The 17,464-nt window shown below is 41.6% G+C and overlaps 1 protein-coding gene across 2 annotated transcripts in view; it reads right to left on the bottom strand.

The window, feature by feature from the left end:
* Window positions 1-2,912: 2,912 nt before the first annotated feature.
* Window positions 2,913-17,464, bottom strand: part of PLEK (pleckstrin) — a 75,458-nt gene continuing 60,906 nt past the window's right edge. For both annotated transcript variants that reach the window (XM_089682679.1, XM_089683373.1), the window contains 3 exons: window positions 15,429-15,512; window positions 11,814-11,886; window positions 2,913-5,693 (listed from right to left, as the gene is read on the bottom strand). In XM_089682679.1, coding sequence (XP_089538805.1) covers window positions 5,554-5,693; window positions 11,814-11,886; window positions 15,429-15,512 — 297 coding nt within the window. In that variant the 3' untranslated portion in view covers window positions 2,913-5,553. The remainder of the gene's footprint in view (window positions 5,694-11,813; window positions 11,887-15,428; window positions 15,513-17,464) is intronic.

Raw genomic sequence — 17,464 nt, 5'->3', positions numbered from 1 at the left:
ACTGAGGAGTGGCTGCCGTCTGGCCACTGTACCAAACAGGCCTGATTGGTGGAGTGCTGCAGAGATGGTTGTTCTTCTGGAAGGTTCTTCTCTCTCTTTCAGAGTGACAACTGGGTGCTTGATTACCTCCCTGGCTAAGGTCCTTCTCCCTCATATTGGCCAGGTGGCCCACTCTAGGAAGATTCTTGGTGGTTCCAAACTTCTTCCATTTATGGATTATGGAGGCCACTGTGCTCATTGGGACCTACAATGCTGCAGAAATGTTTCTGTACCCTCCCCCAGATCTGTGTCTTGATACAATCCTGTCTCGGAGGTCTACGGACAATTCCTTGGACTTCATGGCTTGGTTTGTGCTCTGACATACACTGTTAACTGTGGGACCTTATATAGACAGGTTTATGCCTTTCCTAATCATGTCCAATTAACTGAATTTCCCAAAGGTGGACTCCAATCAAGTTGTGGAAATGTCTCAAGGGTGATCAGTGGGAACAGGATGCACCAGAGCTCAATTTTGAGTGTCATGGCAAAGGCTGCGAATACTTATGTACGTGGTTTTTTTTTTTCAAAGTTTTCAAATCAAATTTCTTTCAGATTGTCATTATGGGGTATTGTTTGTAGAATGTTGAGGAAAACAATGAATTTAATCAATTTTGAAATAAGGCTGTAACATAATAAAATGTGGCAAAAGTTAAGCGCTGTAATAAATAAATCAAGAGGGTTCAGTAGTGCTTTAAATGAACAGTAGAATGCTTTTATTCTATCACAGCAGCCCTGAAATTATATTATATTTCAAGAGAATACAAGGATGAAACCTAGTGGATCCTAAGCAAGAGCTGTAGTAAATCTGTATGATAAATATAGGAGTAATTTAATTTACATGGAAACAACATAGAAGTGTTGCTTTGCACTGCGTATTATATCTAACTTAATTCTTTATTACGATTATACCAAGTAACTATATAACATTTTATCAGTGGGTGCAGGCAGTGTGAAAAAAACAGGAAATGTTTGTTCTTAGCTGATAATGCACATGAGATGAAGAGGAAAATGAAGTGTTCATTGTTATCTGTCCTCTATCAGCAGTAGTTAAGTCATAATGCAGCTTACATATACCAGTATACATTTACACAAAACAACCTAAAGTATAGCTAAAGGCAGAACATTTTTTTATTATTCATCTTCTCTATTTGCACTGTTTACCATTATCACTGCAAATGGAAGTAAAAGAAACTCACAAATTTTGGGTTGTCGTGAAAACAGAAATAGATGGGAAATCTTCCATTGAGACACTAGTTCTGGTGACCCTAGTGACAACCAGAAATGTTTTCATTTCAGAGGGGTTTCCTCTTACTTCCTGTTTTGGTTATGGGACAGGAAGTGAAGGGAAATCTCCCCAATGGGACACTGATAGCCAAAAACTCTTCACAGTCTAAAAGTTCCTAAAAGGAAAAAGAGGGGAGCTGCTCACCATAAAGAGGAGCTACAGTCTTCTCACATAACTTTGAATAAAAACATCCTTGGTATTTTTAAGTATCACTCTAACCACTATAAATATTATTGTACATTTACATGAATTCTGTACTTGCCAAATATGTTGCAAAATTCTTGATTCTCATCCTAACCCTCTTGTATTGAACTGTGTCGTTGCTGTATTGTCTCCCTTGATATTGTAAAGAGCTGAGCAAACTGTTGGCGCTATATAAATCCTGTATAATAATAATAATAATCTGGTGGCAGCCATTTCAACTATGGGCATCTGAAGCCAACACTTTGTGCTGCTGGTTACCCAGCATGCACTTCCAGGTCTCATGCCTGCGCAGTAAGCACACTGTGTGGAGCACACTGTTGTTGATACGTTTCTGTAGCAATGGCAGAAGTTCCCGCCCTGTTGTTATGGCAACCTATCAACAAATGGCAGGCTGGAAGCTGCAGAAAATGGTACCTAACTCCTCCTATAATTGCATCATTTCCAGTCTCAAAATAACATAATTATACAGTCTGTGAATACTATAAGACTCTAAGGATTGATGAGGATGATATCCAAGGAGTCTAAGGGGCTAGCACAGTGCCGTTAAAAGCCTAGGTGGCCTCAGACGCAGGTGGCCGTTCCCTCTCTTTAACAAAGGTATTTACTGTTTATAAAAAAAATTACATTGCAATAAAGTTGCATGACCATTCTATGGAGGCAAAGTGTAAAAGGAGAGTGAGGATCCGCTTTAAAAAAGTAATCTTCAGTTTATTGTAACATAGACAGTAGAGAAGTATAGTCTGTAGCAGAGTATAACTTTGCCAGCATACTAAAAATAAACCTCTTTATTTTATCCAAAATAAAACAAATGACCCTTCTTTGTGTTTCTTTCAGTATGGGTCATGCAACTTGTTGTGTTACACTATTCGATTTATTAATATTTCTCTGTGACCATCACTTGTTTATCATTGCTCTGCGTCTTTCAGCTGTCTTCTCCTGTCTAAGCTGAGCTCTTTCTCTCACCGTATGTGTGTATATCCCTCCCCCTTCTTCTCTCTGGTAGTCATTCCACTGTATCCTGTCTTCCTGAATGCATCTTCTATGAGACTACAACATTAACATTTTTCCACCTATGAATATTCTCAATTAAATGGAACATTCGAATGGGTTTCCTCATCTGACTTCCTCAACATGTGAGTTTATTCATTGAGTTAAACTATCTGACCCGATGCAAGGGATACATTCAACACCACATGATATAGCTGTATACATCGTGGGAGATAAGGTTTATGGCCTCATAGGCGAGTCAGAATACAACTCCATCCTATATTGATGGTTAGTTTCTGCAAATGACTGCACTTCATTGCTCTATATTACACTTATGAAAATCTCTACTGTTTTAGACACTGACATATGATGTCATAGACTTCTAAAAACACATGAGTAATTTAAACATTTGTTTTTATTTATTTATTAGTGCAAAATTCAGAAATTATGGTAGTTACAGATGGTTAGACCAAAACTGAATGGATGCTTCATTATGACCATCTCCTATTTTATATATCTATTTGGTGAATACAGATAAAAGTAACTTTTCTTAAAAGAATAGGTTGTGATGTGGACTGTGAAAAGTGAGTTTGTTATTGAAGTATTTTTTTTGCTGTTGTTGTTGTTAACCATTTGTGATAGAAGGATTTAGTGCTTGCAAGTGCTTGAACAATGAGTTGTTCTAGAGCTGAATGACAACAATCCAATGGCCGCATGTAAGCTTGTTCCTGCTCAGCTTTTGTAGACTTGTTGTCGCTCTAGCATCATAAAACCATTCACATAGATAAAAAAACAAACATCTATTTCTAGAAGGACAGAAAAAACCAACTTGACTGAGTCCCTGGTGTGTAGTATCATTCAAAGATCCCTTCCTAAAATAGCCTCCTTGTGAAAAATGGTTGTAGCTTAGACCGGCCATAAACTGTTCCAATCTCAGCCAGATCAGCAGGAACTGGCTGAGATTCAAACAGTGTATGGGCAGGCTGAATGTACTAAGTTCATCAATCAACTTGGGTACAACCAACCTTTCGGATTTACTTGCGATTATCGCTAGCAGTTGCTCCCCCCACCAGGCTAATGACAATGGGATTCTCCTATGAGCATTGTCTGTGTTGATGGTGGAACCTGTGGTTTCAGGAAAGAAATGTGCATCGTCTGTGGCCTGCCTTACACTGCATGTTGGACTGGAGCCCAATCAAAGAAATAAAAGTTATCCCCTAAAGAACGATTGTATTTAATAGTATTTAATTGTATTTCCTAGTCACATTGCAATACAACCATTCACCAGTAGCAATGAGCTAACTGGGCTCAACTTAGCTCATCACTATTCACAAGAGGTTGGAACTGCAGGTCAGATCTGTAATTACAGACCTTTGTCCGGAGATAACCCCACACTTCTCTGAGTCTTCAACAATTTTTAGGGTTCCTCATTTTCAGGAAATCTCCCTAAAAGTCCATCTCCTGTTAAAATGTTATTTTTTTAGTTTTTGATAAAGTGATATTAAACACTGTTTAATTTACATTGTCTCTTCTATTTCTGTATATGGATGATAACACTGATATTATTTTAATAAAAAAGATTATCTGAATACCTTTTTCCTCATTAATATACAGCTGTCACATGACCCAGCTCTTTCCTGGCCTGTCTGCAGGGAAACATGAGCAGGATGAGCTTCTAAAGCTCTGTTGCAGGTCACATGTTCACAATTAAAAAAAAAACAGCCTTTAGAATACAGAATAAAAATAAATAAATAATTGATATCAATAAACTTTTTAAAATTGTCGTACAAATAAATATTTGAAATCAAATCTGTATTATTTTATTGGCAATAATGTGGTGTGGATGGTGATCTGCCAGTCACAGACTGTGTCAAGCTCCTCCAGCCTTAGAATGAGAGGAAGGTGAAGCCTCCATCAATTTACAGGTAATAAACTGCCCCCATTGTGTTTAGCTGGTTAGTGGGCATGGAGGAAGAGGAAGAAGGGACCACCAGGTATATGCCCATAGGTGTGATTCTCTTCTAGTCACATAGGCTGCTCAGATGTTATAGGCAGGAAACACAGCATAGAAACTCACTAAAAACTGAGCATGTGCAGAGCAGCCAACACTGCTCTGAAAAATCCCTAGCTGCATTGGGGACTTGAACAGGAGGGGGAGATACAGAACAAAGGGATCAATCAGGATTTTTGTAGAATACAGAATGTGAATCTCATAGTGACTGAGTGAGTATGAATAGCATGTAATACTTATATATTGGTAGTTTTTTATTATGTGGGTTTAGTGACACTTTTAAGAGTCATCATTTCTGTCAATCATTTATTTCTGTCTGTAAACCCATTAGGGAGATTTTGCCTCACTTGCTGTCTCTGTGTTGCCTGTACAAGAAATGAAGGACCCAGACATCTTCAAGATACCTAAGGCACAAGAGTTGATTTACTAAAGGCAAATGGGCTGTTCAAAGTTGCACTTTGTAGGAGAATTTTCTCCAGAGCCTAGTGAATGACATGAAGCTCTGCTAACTTTAATCATACAATCATATGTCAGCAAAAAATGAATTTTTTAAAATTATTTTCCTTGCATATGATGGGGATTTTCTGCAAATTTCACCACGCTTACTAGACTTTGGGACAAATTCCCTTGCAAAGTGTATACTCTCTTCTTTGAACAGCCTATTCTGCTTTAGTTAATCAACCCCATAAACTGCATTTAAAAATATTGTCAGAGGTTCTATCCCTTCCCTGCTCTACTACAAATATGTTCCTGTTCTGTGGGCAAACATACCCTGAAAGAGGTTCTAACCCTTCCCCATTCTATCCGAAATAAAATAAAAAGTTTTGTCTTGAGTTGTGATTTAATATGTTAAATCACTTATCAAAATCTCCTCCATAGAAATAGCTGGAGATTTTCTAGAGGAGTAGCCCCAACTCTACCCCCAGCTCAAGGCTCAGCGGCAATGGTAATAATAAAATACTTCACAGTTGTATGACCTGGATAGATTGTATACAACAAACGCGTGACTCTGCATTGATGTCTAAATCTATTTTCCAATTTTGGAGACAGCTTGAATAGCTTTAATCCACTCTTTGCGCTCTTCTGTTGATGCAGCCTGCAAGTAGTAATGTATCTCAGAGGCTGTGATGATTTCAAAAAGGTTTCCATCGACTTCTTGTTTTTTTGCTGGGGAAGAACATGAAATATTATTTTACAAAGAGAAAAGTATGTTTTACAGGTAAGAAAGATAAAAATATATTGAGCAAAAAAAAAAAAAGTATGAATACATAATTCAAAATTATCTTCCTAGTTATTTCATGTATATGTGCCTCAGGTGATGTGTAGATCATTGGCAGGACTGGGGAAGCTTTATGTAGCACCTTCCTAGTTAGCTAGGGGGAACTCTAGTTTCATTTGTCAGTGAGGAGGGCTGAGTAGCAGCCTGAGTGTGATAGCTAGGTGGGTCAAATTTAGGTCAAGAGCTGGGAGGCTCTGCAGACTAGCTATCTGAGACTTCCCCCTGCACTAGAACTTTGGAAAAAGATCTAGAAGCAGTGGGAGGAGGTCAGGAGTGGCTAGTCTGTCCCCTGGCCAATCCCCAACAGGAGGCTTGGCAAGGGGCCAGGACAGCCTTTAAGAGTGATTGAGCCTGCTCAGCAGGAGCAGATAGTTCGGGTGGAAGATGAGGAAGTGAAGCTGGAGAACAGGAGCCTGGGAGGGGGACCAGATGGAGAGGGGTTCACCTAAAGGCAGTGGAGCTTGGAAGGACTTAAGCTTATGACTTCACCGTTCCCCAGAGCGAGGACCACCTGTGCAGCAGGGAAGGAGTAGCCCAGCTAGAAGGCCTGGCAACAGCCACCAGCAGTGGTAGGAACTGAATCCCCTGCCCAAGGATATACCCAGTACAGCTGGATGAGGAGAAGATTCATCTGGGTCTGGTGTGGTACTACAGGAGATGCTGGCTAGCTCTCCAAAAGGGACTGTTTGACGTAAAGACTTGTACATAGTTGCTAAGGAGTTTGTTCTCCTAATAAAACTTCAAAAAAACAAGTTCAAGAACTGGTTACTGTCTCCTGGATGCAAGTCTGGAAATGTGTGTTGCTTGGCTGTGCATGACTACAGGGGGACCCAAACTTCAGCTACTCCTATGGGGGTGGTGCTACATTTATGAAAGCCCTGTTCTAGCTGCCTAGATCAGAAGCCATGGGTATTACAGTATATGCTTCCTGCAATGGAATATTTGCTCTCTACACATAGGACAATGCATGGAATGGCACAGGTCAATGAAGTTTCTCTTGGTCCCACCCTGACTCTTCCATAGTTACATAGTTGGTTGAATAAAGATAGCAGTCTATCCAGTTCACCAGCCTGTTCACCAGTTCCAGTACCCAGCCTGTGTGGGTGTGTGAATATATTTTTGTGATGTAATTTCCTCTGCTGAAGGCAATGGTGCATGAATAGGCTAGACAAGATGGTGGGTGCCAGTTTAATACAGTACTGCAATATAATAATTAAAGCGATTTTGTTTAAGTACTTGTCAACCAAACTATAGTCAAAAGATGGTTACAGCGCAATTGTCTAGTTCTGGGGGGGCATCTGTAGACATTATTCCAGAACCCTGCACCCCCTCTGCGCCCCCGGGCCCGAACCATTCACAGCTAATTACATGGAAACAAATGCCAGTTATCAGCATTTCCTTTCCCCACGCACTGTCACTGTGTGAGGGAAGGAAAGCCAATAACCGGCAATCCCAAGACAGCGCACATTTACATTGATAATCAGGGCATAGATCATCAGGGCCCTTGATCATCAGTGCAGCCCCATCAGTGCCAATCATTGCCCATCAGTGAAGCCTATTAGTGTCCATCAGTGCAGCTTATCAGTGTCCATCAGTGCAGCATATAAGTGCTGCCTATCGGTGCCGCCTTATCAGTGCAGCCTTATCAGTGCCTCCTCATCAGTGACCATCAGTGCAGCCTCATCAGTGACCATCAGTGCAGCCTCATCAGTGCACATCATTGAAGAAAAAAATTACTTATTTGCAAAATTTTACAAGAGAAACTAAGAGAAAGCTTTTTTTTTTCAAAATATTTGGTCTTTTTTTTCTTTTGTTTAGCAAGCAATTAAAACCCCAGTGGTGATTAAATACCACCAATACAAAGCTCTATCTGTCCCAAAAAAATGATAAAAATTTCATATGGGTACAGTGTTGCATGACCAGATAACTGTCATTCAAAGCGCAAGAGCGCTGAAAGCTAAAAATTGGCCTGGGCAAGAAGGGGGTAAAAGTGCCCAGTGTTGAAGTGGGTAAGGGCTCATTTCCACTTGTGCAGCCATGTGAAGAGTGATCAACAGTGGATCAATTTTCATAGGGCATTAGACAGGTAGTGAGGAGGCATTACATCAATTACTCACTGCCTCTTTCAACCCCTAAAAACCTGGTGGTGCAGTTTGACAGGTGGTGATGATGCATATAGGGCAGTTGTGGTGTGGCTCCATTCTGTTGAATGGGTCGTGTTCGGCAGGAGGTACTGCCGTGATTGGGGGGGGGTAATTTCTGCATTGTGTACACTGCCATATACAGTTTAAGGAGGAGTAATTGGGGTGCAGTAAAAATGTGGCTCAACTACAAGTATCACAAGTGTAATAAAAGCGCCACACCCTTAATACTTTAAAGCAGCAATTCCACCTCAAAGAAACCAAATAAATTTCTTAGTGCTATAACTTAAATCAAGGAATGCGCTAAAACCACAAACTATTCCTAATTTAGTGTAGAAACATTAGTGCAAAAGATATATATATCTATTATCAATTAATATCAAAAAATATCAAAATTATGTGCAAAACATAAGTAATTTAAATAATTAAATTTGTGAATATAAAAAAAAACAAAAATGTCCAATTCTGAATTTCTTCAAATGTCCAAATAAATCCTTTCCAAATTCAGGTGCTCTCAAAGAAATTGTGCCAAAATCCACCACCAAAAGTAAAGTTGGGTAACTCACCAGAGCTCCATGCTGATCAATCTCTAGATCAGCAAAAAACGCTTTTTGCTCTGGGAGCAGATGCAATGAATCAACTTCTCAGGTGTGATGATCAATAGCTACACATTCATCCATAAGGTAGGTATCCACCACTCAATATAATGGTTCCAGGAGCATTATATCACTCTCTCTTTTTATATCTCTCCACCGAGGTCATGTTTGGGAATGAAAGAGAAAAATCATGGTGCAGCCAGTTTTTTTATAAAAGTATCCAACAATTTAATAAAGATTTACACTCACAAAAAGGGTGTCTTCACCGACACCAGTATAACAGCATAAAACAGCAAATGGTATAACAGTCTCCTGTTCCCCGTACACTCACTACAGCGCTCGTGACTTAATTTTCTCCACAAACGTCAGCATCCAGTAAGCCCTTACTGGATGCTGACGTTTGTGGAGAAAATTAAGTCACGAGCGCTGTAGTGAGTGTACGGGGAACAGGAGACTGTTATACCATTTGCTGTTTTATGCTGTTATACTGGTGTCGGTGAAGACACCCTTTTTGTGAGTGTAAATCTTTATTAAATTGTTGGATACTTTTATAAAAAAACTGGCTGCACCATGATTTTTCTCTTTCATTCCCAAACATGACCTCGGTGGAGAGATATAAAAAGAGAGAGTGATATAATGCTCCTGGAACCATTATATTGAGTGGTGGATACCTACCTTATGGATGAATGTGTAGCTATTGATCATCACACCTGAGAAGTTGATTCATTGCATCTGCTCCCAGAGCAAAAAGCGTTTTTTGCTGATCTAGAGATTGATCAGCATGGAGCTCTGGTGAGTTACCCAACTTTACTTTTGGTGGTGGATTTTGGCACAATTTCTTTGAGAGCACCTGAATTTGGAAAGGATTTATTTGGACATTTGAAGAAATTCAGAATTGGACATTTTTGTTTTTTTTTATATTCACAAATTTAATTATTTAAATTACTTATGTTTTGCACATAATTTTGATATTTTTTGATATTAATTGATAATAGATATATATATCTTTTGCACTAATGTTTCTCAACTACAAGTATAACTGATGCCTAAAGGCTGGGAATTCACTGTAATATGGATGCTGCTTTCATTGTAATGTAGTTCTGCTTCATCAAGATAAAAATATTGAGCACATGGTAAAATACTCCAGAGTTATGCATTGTGAAGTGACACTCAGTGATGGGATAAGGTCCTTTAGCACCCAAGGCAAAATGGTTATATTGACCCCCTACCCCCCATGAGCTGCTAAACTCTTCCCTAGTGGGCAGGGAAAATGCATCAGGGTGTGTGGTTTGGTGAGGACATGTAGGCTGAGGTCACACTTTAACATTTATTCACCTGGGCTGATCAGGACTTGCGGCAATCCTTTCCTCTTTACATTTACTAGCCCTCTGGATTGCTATTAGGATAAGCCTGCCCCCCCATGCTCTGGAGCACAGGGATTTGCTTTTACCTCTGCTTTGAGTGGCACCAAAAGTAATATAACAGGTCGCACTTCAGCAGCATAGGTTGTAAGCCCTGCCCTTTTTGCACCCCCTCCTGCGTGGGCACCCAAAGCAGGCCACTTCTTTTGCCTACCACAAAGACCACTCTCCGTTATATCTCCGTATATCTCCGTTCTCCAAACCTACAGACCAGTGGTCATCAAACTGTGCGAGGTGCAGCCCTCTGCTTGCCTTGCAGCACTTTTCCTTTCACTGATACAAGACACTATTTCTCCCACTGACACCAACAATGGGGCAATATTCCTGCCACTGACATCCGCAACAAGGCACTATTCCTCCCACTGACACCAATGATGGGGCACTCTTCCTCCCACTAACACCAATGATGGGACACACTTCCTCCCACTGACACCAAAGAATGGGGCATTCTCCCTCCCACTGACATCTACCAAAAATGCATTGTTTAATCCCACTGATTATTACATTACATTACATTGAGTTTATATAGCGCCAAAGGGTTTGCTCAGCGCTGTACAATAGAGGGGGGGACAATACATGAAACATTACAGCAGCTACGAACAGCACACGAGGGGTAAGAGGGCCCTACTCTTTCGAGCGTACAATCTGGGAGGGAGGGGGTAGTGGTACAGGAGGAAGTGGCTGTGGGGGATGGAGTGGTAGGAGGAATGAAGGAGAGCAGCAGTTAGGTGAGGGTGGGGTAGACTTCTCTGAAGAGGTGGGTTTTCAGGGAGCGCCTGAAGGTGAGGAGGGAAGGTGACAGTCTGATGGATTGGGGTAGTGAGTTCCAGAGGATGGGGGAGGACCTGGAGAAGTCTTGCAGACGTGCGTGTGAGGAGGAGACCAGGGAGCAAGATAGAAGGAGGTCCTGTGAAGAGCGAAGGGTACGGGTAGGGTGGTACTTGGGAATCAGGTCGGTGAGGTAGTTAGGGGCAGTGTTGTGAATGGCTTTGTAGGTCAGAGTGAGTAGTTTGAATTTGATGCGTTGGGCGATAGGGAGCCAGTGGAGGGAGAGGCAGAGGGGGGTGGCAGAGGTGGAGCGGCTGGTGAGGTGGATGAGTCTGGCAGCTGAGTTCAGGGTGGTCTGAAGCGGGGAGAGTTTGCACTGGGGTAGGCCGGTGAGGAGGGAGTTGCAGTAGTCAAGGCGTGAGATAATCAGGGAGTGCACAAGTAGTTTAGCGGTGTCTGGGGTAAGGAAGGTGCGTATTTTGGCGATATTGCGGAGGTGGAGCCTGCATGTGTTTGTCAGTGATTTGACATGAGGTTGGAAGGAGAGGTTAGAGTCCAGAATGACCCCAAGGACTTTGGCTGATGGACTGATGCCAGGACTATTTCTACTCAGAATGGCCACAGTCCGGACCATCTAAAGCCCAGAGGACAGTGAACTGTCCATTTGTTTAGAAAGTATGGAGACTTAAACAAAATTGAGCATTTGACCTGAGCAATGCAGGCACAGCCCCACTGCATGGGAAAACTTTTTTTTTGCCTGGAGTTCAGCTTTAAAAAGAAACTGTTCACTTCCTGTCCCAGAGATGAAACAAGAAATGAGGGGAAATATCTCTCAAGTAAGGACAGACAGTTGCCTCCAAAATAGGTGTCCGGATTTGGAGATTTCCCCCCTTTTTCTATTCTAGTAATAATTTTTTGGATAAAAATTTTTTGGATTTTCCATGACCAACACAGGTCACCAGGAAAAATAACCCAGAAAGTATTAGAAACTTGACAGTGAACACAATTTCAACTCCCATGTATAAGAAACTTCTGTGTATTCATTCATTAAACTGCCATATCAAATGTAGTGAGCAACTCACCATCAGCCAGACCCTCTACTGCGGTCACTACACAGCCCCTCAAGTGAATCGATCCCAAAGGTTCATTATCCCCCTGTTGATACAAAGAAAACAATTTAATCAATAAACTTTGTGACAGGAGCTTCTCCTATAATACATTTGACTATGTTTGTGTAGTGCCTCTCTAGTTAGCCAGGGGGAGCTGGCTAGGTTTTTAGCCAGAGGTTGAATAGCAGACTGGTATGAGTCGACCTGGGATGAGTCAGACAGGTTACTCTGGGTCAGGGCTGAGGGCTCTGCTGGTCAGTTCTCTGATACCTCCCCCTGCTCTAGAAGCTTGAGGAGTTTCTAGAAGGCTGTGGGTAGGGGTGAGGAGGGTCTGATCTGCATACTCAGGGGACTCTGACCAATCCCCAAGCAGGAGGCTTGGCATGAGGTCAGGACAGTCCTTAAGTATGAGAGAGCCTGTTCAGGAAGTGGTGAGTGTTGGTGGAAGATTGAGTGAGAAGGCTGGTGTGTGGAGTCTGGGAGGGGGGCCAGGGAGGGGCCCACCTGCAGGGAGGATCTTGGAAGGAGAATCCCTCAGTCTCATCATTCCCTGAGAGAGGACAGCCTGGCAAGAAGGGAGGGAGCCAACCCAGCATAAGCCCTGAAGGCAGCCACCAACCCACAAGCTTACAGGAGAGGACTGAGTAAGTAAACCTACACCTCCTGGGCTGGATAAGGGGAGAGGGCAGTCAAGTGGCAAACCCAACTAGCTCCTTGTCTGGGGCTGCTTTACTAGAGTGGCAGTTTCTGGGTCCCCTTGCTCAGGGATTTCCTCAGCTCAGGCAGCTGGGTGAGGAGGAGGATTCATCTGGGGTCTGAGAAGATACACCAGAAGGGCTGGAGAGCTCTCTAAGGAGAGACTGTTTGTCTATGGACTTGTACATAGTTGTTAAGGAGATTTATGCTCGCAGTTCGCAGTTCACAGTTCCAGTTCCACATGCATCCCTCAACCCTATCCAAGTTCAATACCCCTAATAAAACTACAAAAACAAGCCTAAGGACTGGTTACTGTCTCCACATTGCAAGTGTGGAAGTAAATGCATGTTGCCTGGCTGTACAAGACTATAGGGGGACCCAAAAAAACTCAGCCACTGCTAAGGGGGTAGTGCTACATCTGCATTGGGCAACCTACACATGCCTGCAAATTGTACAGTATCAAAATGCACTCTGCTAGGCGGTTTACTGTCTCCTGGTAGTACCTCTTGATCATGGAGGCAACTTCCTGTGATATTTTAAAAATCATATTTTTATTTATTATGATCAAGAGCAAAACAATGGCATTCATTTTTTCTTAGGTAAATAGGAAGTAGCGCATATGAATATTTCATGATTATGATTTACAATCAGTGGTTGGAGACCTAGGCTCCTTTTTCATATGATTACAAGGTTAAACTTAAAGTTTACTGTATGTAAACCCTCACCTTGTAAAACAACCTATTCAGTTTAAAATAGATATGAAAGGTAAAACATTTATATATATATATATATATATATATATATATATATATATATATATATATACATTATAAACACTTAAAAAAAAAAGTGATCACATTCCTTCTGTTCTCAGCTGCATAACAGCTGTGGGAGAAGAAACTGTGGAAGAGAGCAGGCTGAGTTCCCAGCATGGCTAAAGAACTGACCACACTTCTTCTGCTGTTTAGTGTTGTGGTCAGCTTTTAATAGGAAAGCAGAGGGACTGGCAGGAACACCAGGGATTTCAAACAAAGGAAACAATACAAACAGAACAGGATACTTTTTCATACAAATGCATGGTACAGCCAACACATGGGATTTGTAGGGCGCAGAGAGCAGTGCACATGAATACAACTAATGTGCACTGGTCATTCCAAACAACCAGAAGCTAGAAGGAAAAGGAGAGGTTCGGGAGCTCACAGGGGACATTACAAGGATGCAGAAATACACAGTAAGAAACAGTTTCATGAAAAATAGATTACCAGGTCCATTAAAGTGTTACTAAACCCACAACAGTAAAATCAGTATGTATAAGCAGTAAAGCATGCTTGTTTAACTCACTGTGGAACCTAAGGGGTCAGACCTCTGCATTGTGTAAAAAGGCTGTTTGATCCTGTCTTCTCTGATCCTTCCCTTCTTCCACAGTCCCCAATTCATCTGATGATAGAACAGAGCCTTGGGGAGACTACACATACTTAGTTTGGTTTGTACTGCTAGAGAGTTTTTTTTCTTGGGAGAGTGCATGTGATTAGCACAGAGCCAATCAGCACTATCCAGACAGAAGGTCAGGGGCCCTGCAGCCTCATAGGACAAATCAGGGGAGAATGAAAAACTCTTCTACAAGCTTTAACCAGTGCTCTGCTGGGCACTGATAGAAGTCACAAGACTGCTGTAACTGCTGATATAAAAAGGTATTTAGCAGTTTATATTTAGTAAAATAATTGCATTTCCATGTTGTGTGTACCGTGGGAGACCAGATATAGTGATTGCAGGGTCCAGGGTTTAGTAACACTTTAAGTAATGGATATGTATGGTTTAAGCGAAAAAAGATCTTGTTTAATGTCACTTTAACTGCTTTGCTGAAAAATCCACAAGAAGAGTACAAGAAATAAAACTCATATTACTGAAACAGCAGAATGATTCAGAGGCATGACCCATTCCCTTCACTTTCTACCCTGTATGGCTCGGTATAGACTTTTCAATTAAATTATAATAACAACTGTACAAAAAGTAAGTTGAAATAAAACAATTTATTGCATTACAAACAAATGGTAGGATGTCTTGGATTATGCAATCTTAAATATCTGTCTTTGCTCTATGTGCTTTATTGGATGTTGAAACCTCTCAGTAATGGCCATCTTTGACCACTAGGTGGGGCTATCTGCCCTTGATGGCTGTCTAATAGCTAAACATAGCTCTGTATAGCTGGCTGCTGTATCTGTATGCTTGTTTATGTGACATCACATTTGTCAAGGGGCAGACTGACAACTCATGGGGCCCCCGGGCAATAGGGGATCATGGGGCCCCTATCTCTTTGCCCAATCTCAAAAAAGCCTATGAAAAAGGTACCAGGGGCATCTCATGGGGCCCCCTACTGACCCCGGGCCCTCGGGCAGTGCCCGAGTTTCCAAATGGTCAGTCCGCCCCTGCATTTGTATATTGCAATGTGAGCATTTCTGGAATCGGTATGCTTGAATATGTTAAATAAAGTTCTTTCTGACAACAGAAAAAAAAAATAAAAACAAATAAGACTCAACCTAAGAATTTTTTATGAATATTAAAAATAGTATACATCTATATAGCCAGAGTTCAGCATATTTAAGGGAATTGTGCTAAACGTTTAGGCTCAATGGACATATATTATTTTTAATATTCATAAAAAAATGACATGAGAGACAAAAGGGTGAATTGTTTAACACAACTCATATTGATATATCTGGCTCATTTAGATGGTGATGTGGCCCATAGCATGAACCATAGTCCCTTTGGCAAATATAAACGGTTTCATAATATGAAATTATTATGGCCAATGCACTACAGACTAATATTATAAATTAGTTTACAAAGAACTTACTTAGCTAATATAAACCAGTGTGTAAAATTTTCTCTTACCGAAGCTGGATCATAGTAGTGCAGGTATGCGGGATCTTCTCTGAGAATAAACTTCCTCACTTTCCAGTTTTTCCTTCTGTGTCCCTATAAATGTGGGTATGAATTAATCAATAAGAAATATTTGAAATTCTGAACAAACACACTCCAAAGTTAGGACAATGCACTTAAAGAATTCCTTGGAGACCCACCAGGTCACCAGAACAAGTGTCCTCATTTTTCTGGGGACAACCCAAACTTTGGGATCTTCTTTTACTTTCATGTTCAATGATAATAATAAAGAGGACAAATAGGGAGGGTGAATGTTGCTAAACAGATAACAGTAAACCTGATATGGGCTCCAAGCCCTCTCCACCACTCTTTTGCCTTTAGTTACACTTTAACGTGGATTCTAAAGGCTCCAGGCTTTTGACCTTCATGCAGCACAACCCCCCCCCCCCCCTTCCTGCCAGCCCTGAGCCCCATCGTGATCCAGCAATGTGCCTCGGCTCTCCGGGGACTCTCCCTCCTCATTGGCTAAAACAGCAACGTGATCCATTGGCTCCCACTACTGTCAATCACAACCAATGAGGAAAGAGAGGGGGCAGGGTCAAGCTGCGGCTCTGTGTGTGAATGGACACACAGAGCAGCAGCTCGGGAGCAAACCTGCCTTGGTGCCCCCATAGCAAGCGGCTTGATTTGGGGGCACGTGACAGGAGGGGGGCTAGGAGAGCCTGCGGGGGACCCGAGAAGTGGGGGGTTAATGCTGTTCTGTTCAAAATCACCACTGCACAGTGCGGGTAAGTATAACATGTTTATTATTTTAAAAAGAAAAAAAAAGCCTTTAATGTCACTTTAACCTCCCTGACGGTATGATTCTTTCCGATTTTTGGTGCTGAAAACGGTACCATTTTTTTGCATGGAAATATGTAGTTTTTTTATTGTAGGCCTTTTTTTTTGTAATTTTTAGGAATAACTCACTGAAATCTGTTCGAACAAGAGTCTAGTAAACATCCCGGGTATGATAAAATTTGAAACACGAAATCATAAATTATAATTTAATAAATACTCATAAAAAATAATAATATAATAATACATTTAATTCAATAATATAATCAAACCAAAAACACTGAAATTTGAAATATAGCGCCAAGTTCGCACATTGCTAAGCTCAGTCGCAAAATCGTTTTCAGTGTCTGATGACGAATTTCCCCCACTAATCATTATCACTCAATTCTGCAAGTGGTTCTGATTTATTATCGCTGTTCTCTAGCTGATCTAAACCGCTTTTGACCTAAAGGGACACTTTTTGGACGCCAGTTTCCAGGCAGAAAGAACAGACAAAATGCAGGCAGGGCGCCGGACAAAGCACTCGGGACAAAATGTATGTGAAATTGGTTGAGACAGCAATGTTTTACTATGTAAAATGTAAAAAAAAAAAAATGACATTTTTTAAAATTTTTAAATTTCCCGCCGCCAGCGGCGGCGGCGCCCGTATGTCCCGATGTCACAGGGACAGGACACAGAAGCCGGATGCCGGCATCGGCCGGAGGAGATGGCCGGGGATGCTGCAGGGGACACATCGCGGGAGCGCAGGGTAAGGTAAGTGAAGAACAAATGCCGGAGCAGTGCCGCATGGTATTCCCGAGTGTAGCTCGGGGTTACCGCTCTTGGTACTGAAATGTTACCCCGACCTACACTCGGGAATACCGCTAAGGAGGTTAATTGCCTGTTTAGGTCTAGGGAAGACGTGGGCAACTGTTGTGGAACTACATGTTCAATGAGGCATTGCAAGACTGACGGGTAGATTTACTAAAACTGGTGCACTCAGAATCTGGTTCAGCTGTGCATGGTAGCCAATCATTTTCTAACTTTGGCTTGTTCAATTAAGCTTTAGCAATAAAACCAGGAAGCCGATTGGTTGCTATGCAGAGTTGCACCAGATTTTGCACGCTTCAATTTTAGTAAATAACACCCAAAGTTATAAGCATGACTCCCAGAGGCAGAGGCATGATGGGAAGACTGACAGCTACTCACAAAGTCAGAGGCATAATGGAACT

The sequence above is a fragment of the Staurois parvus genome, unplaced genomic scaffold, assembly GCF_062004578.1.
Source record: "Staurois parvus isolate SC_StPar_1 unplaced genomic scaffold, SC_StPar_1.0 ptg000001l, whole genome shotgun sequence".
Classification (NCBI taxonomy): Eukaryota; Metazoa; Chordata; class Amphibia; order Anura; family Ranidae; genus Staurois; species Staurois parvus.
This window is presented reverse-complemented; position numbering and strand designations above follow the sequence as displayed.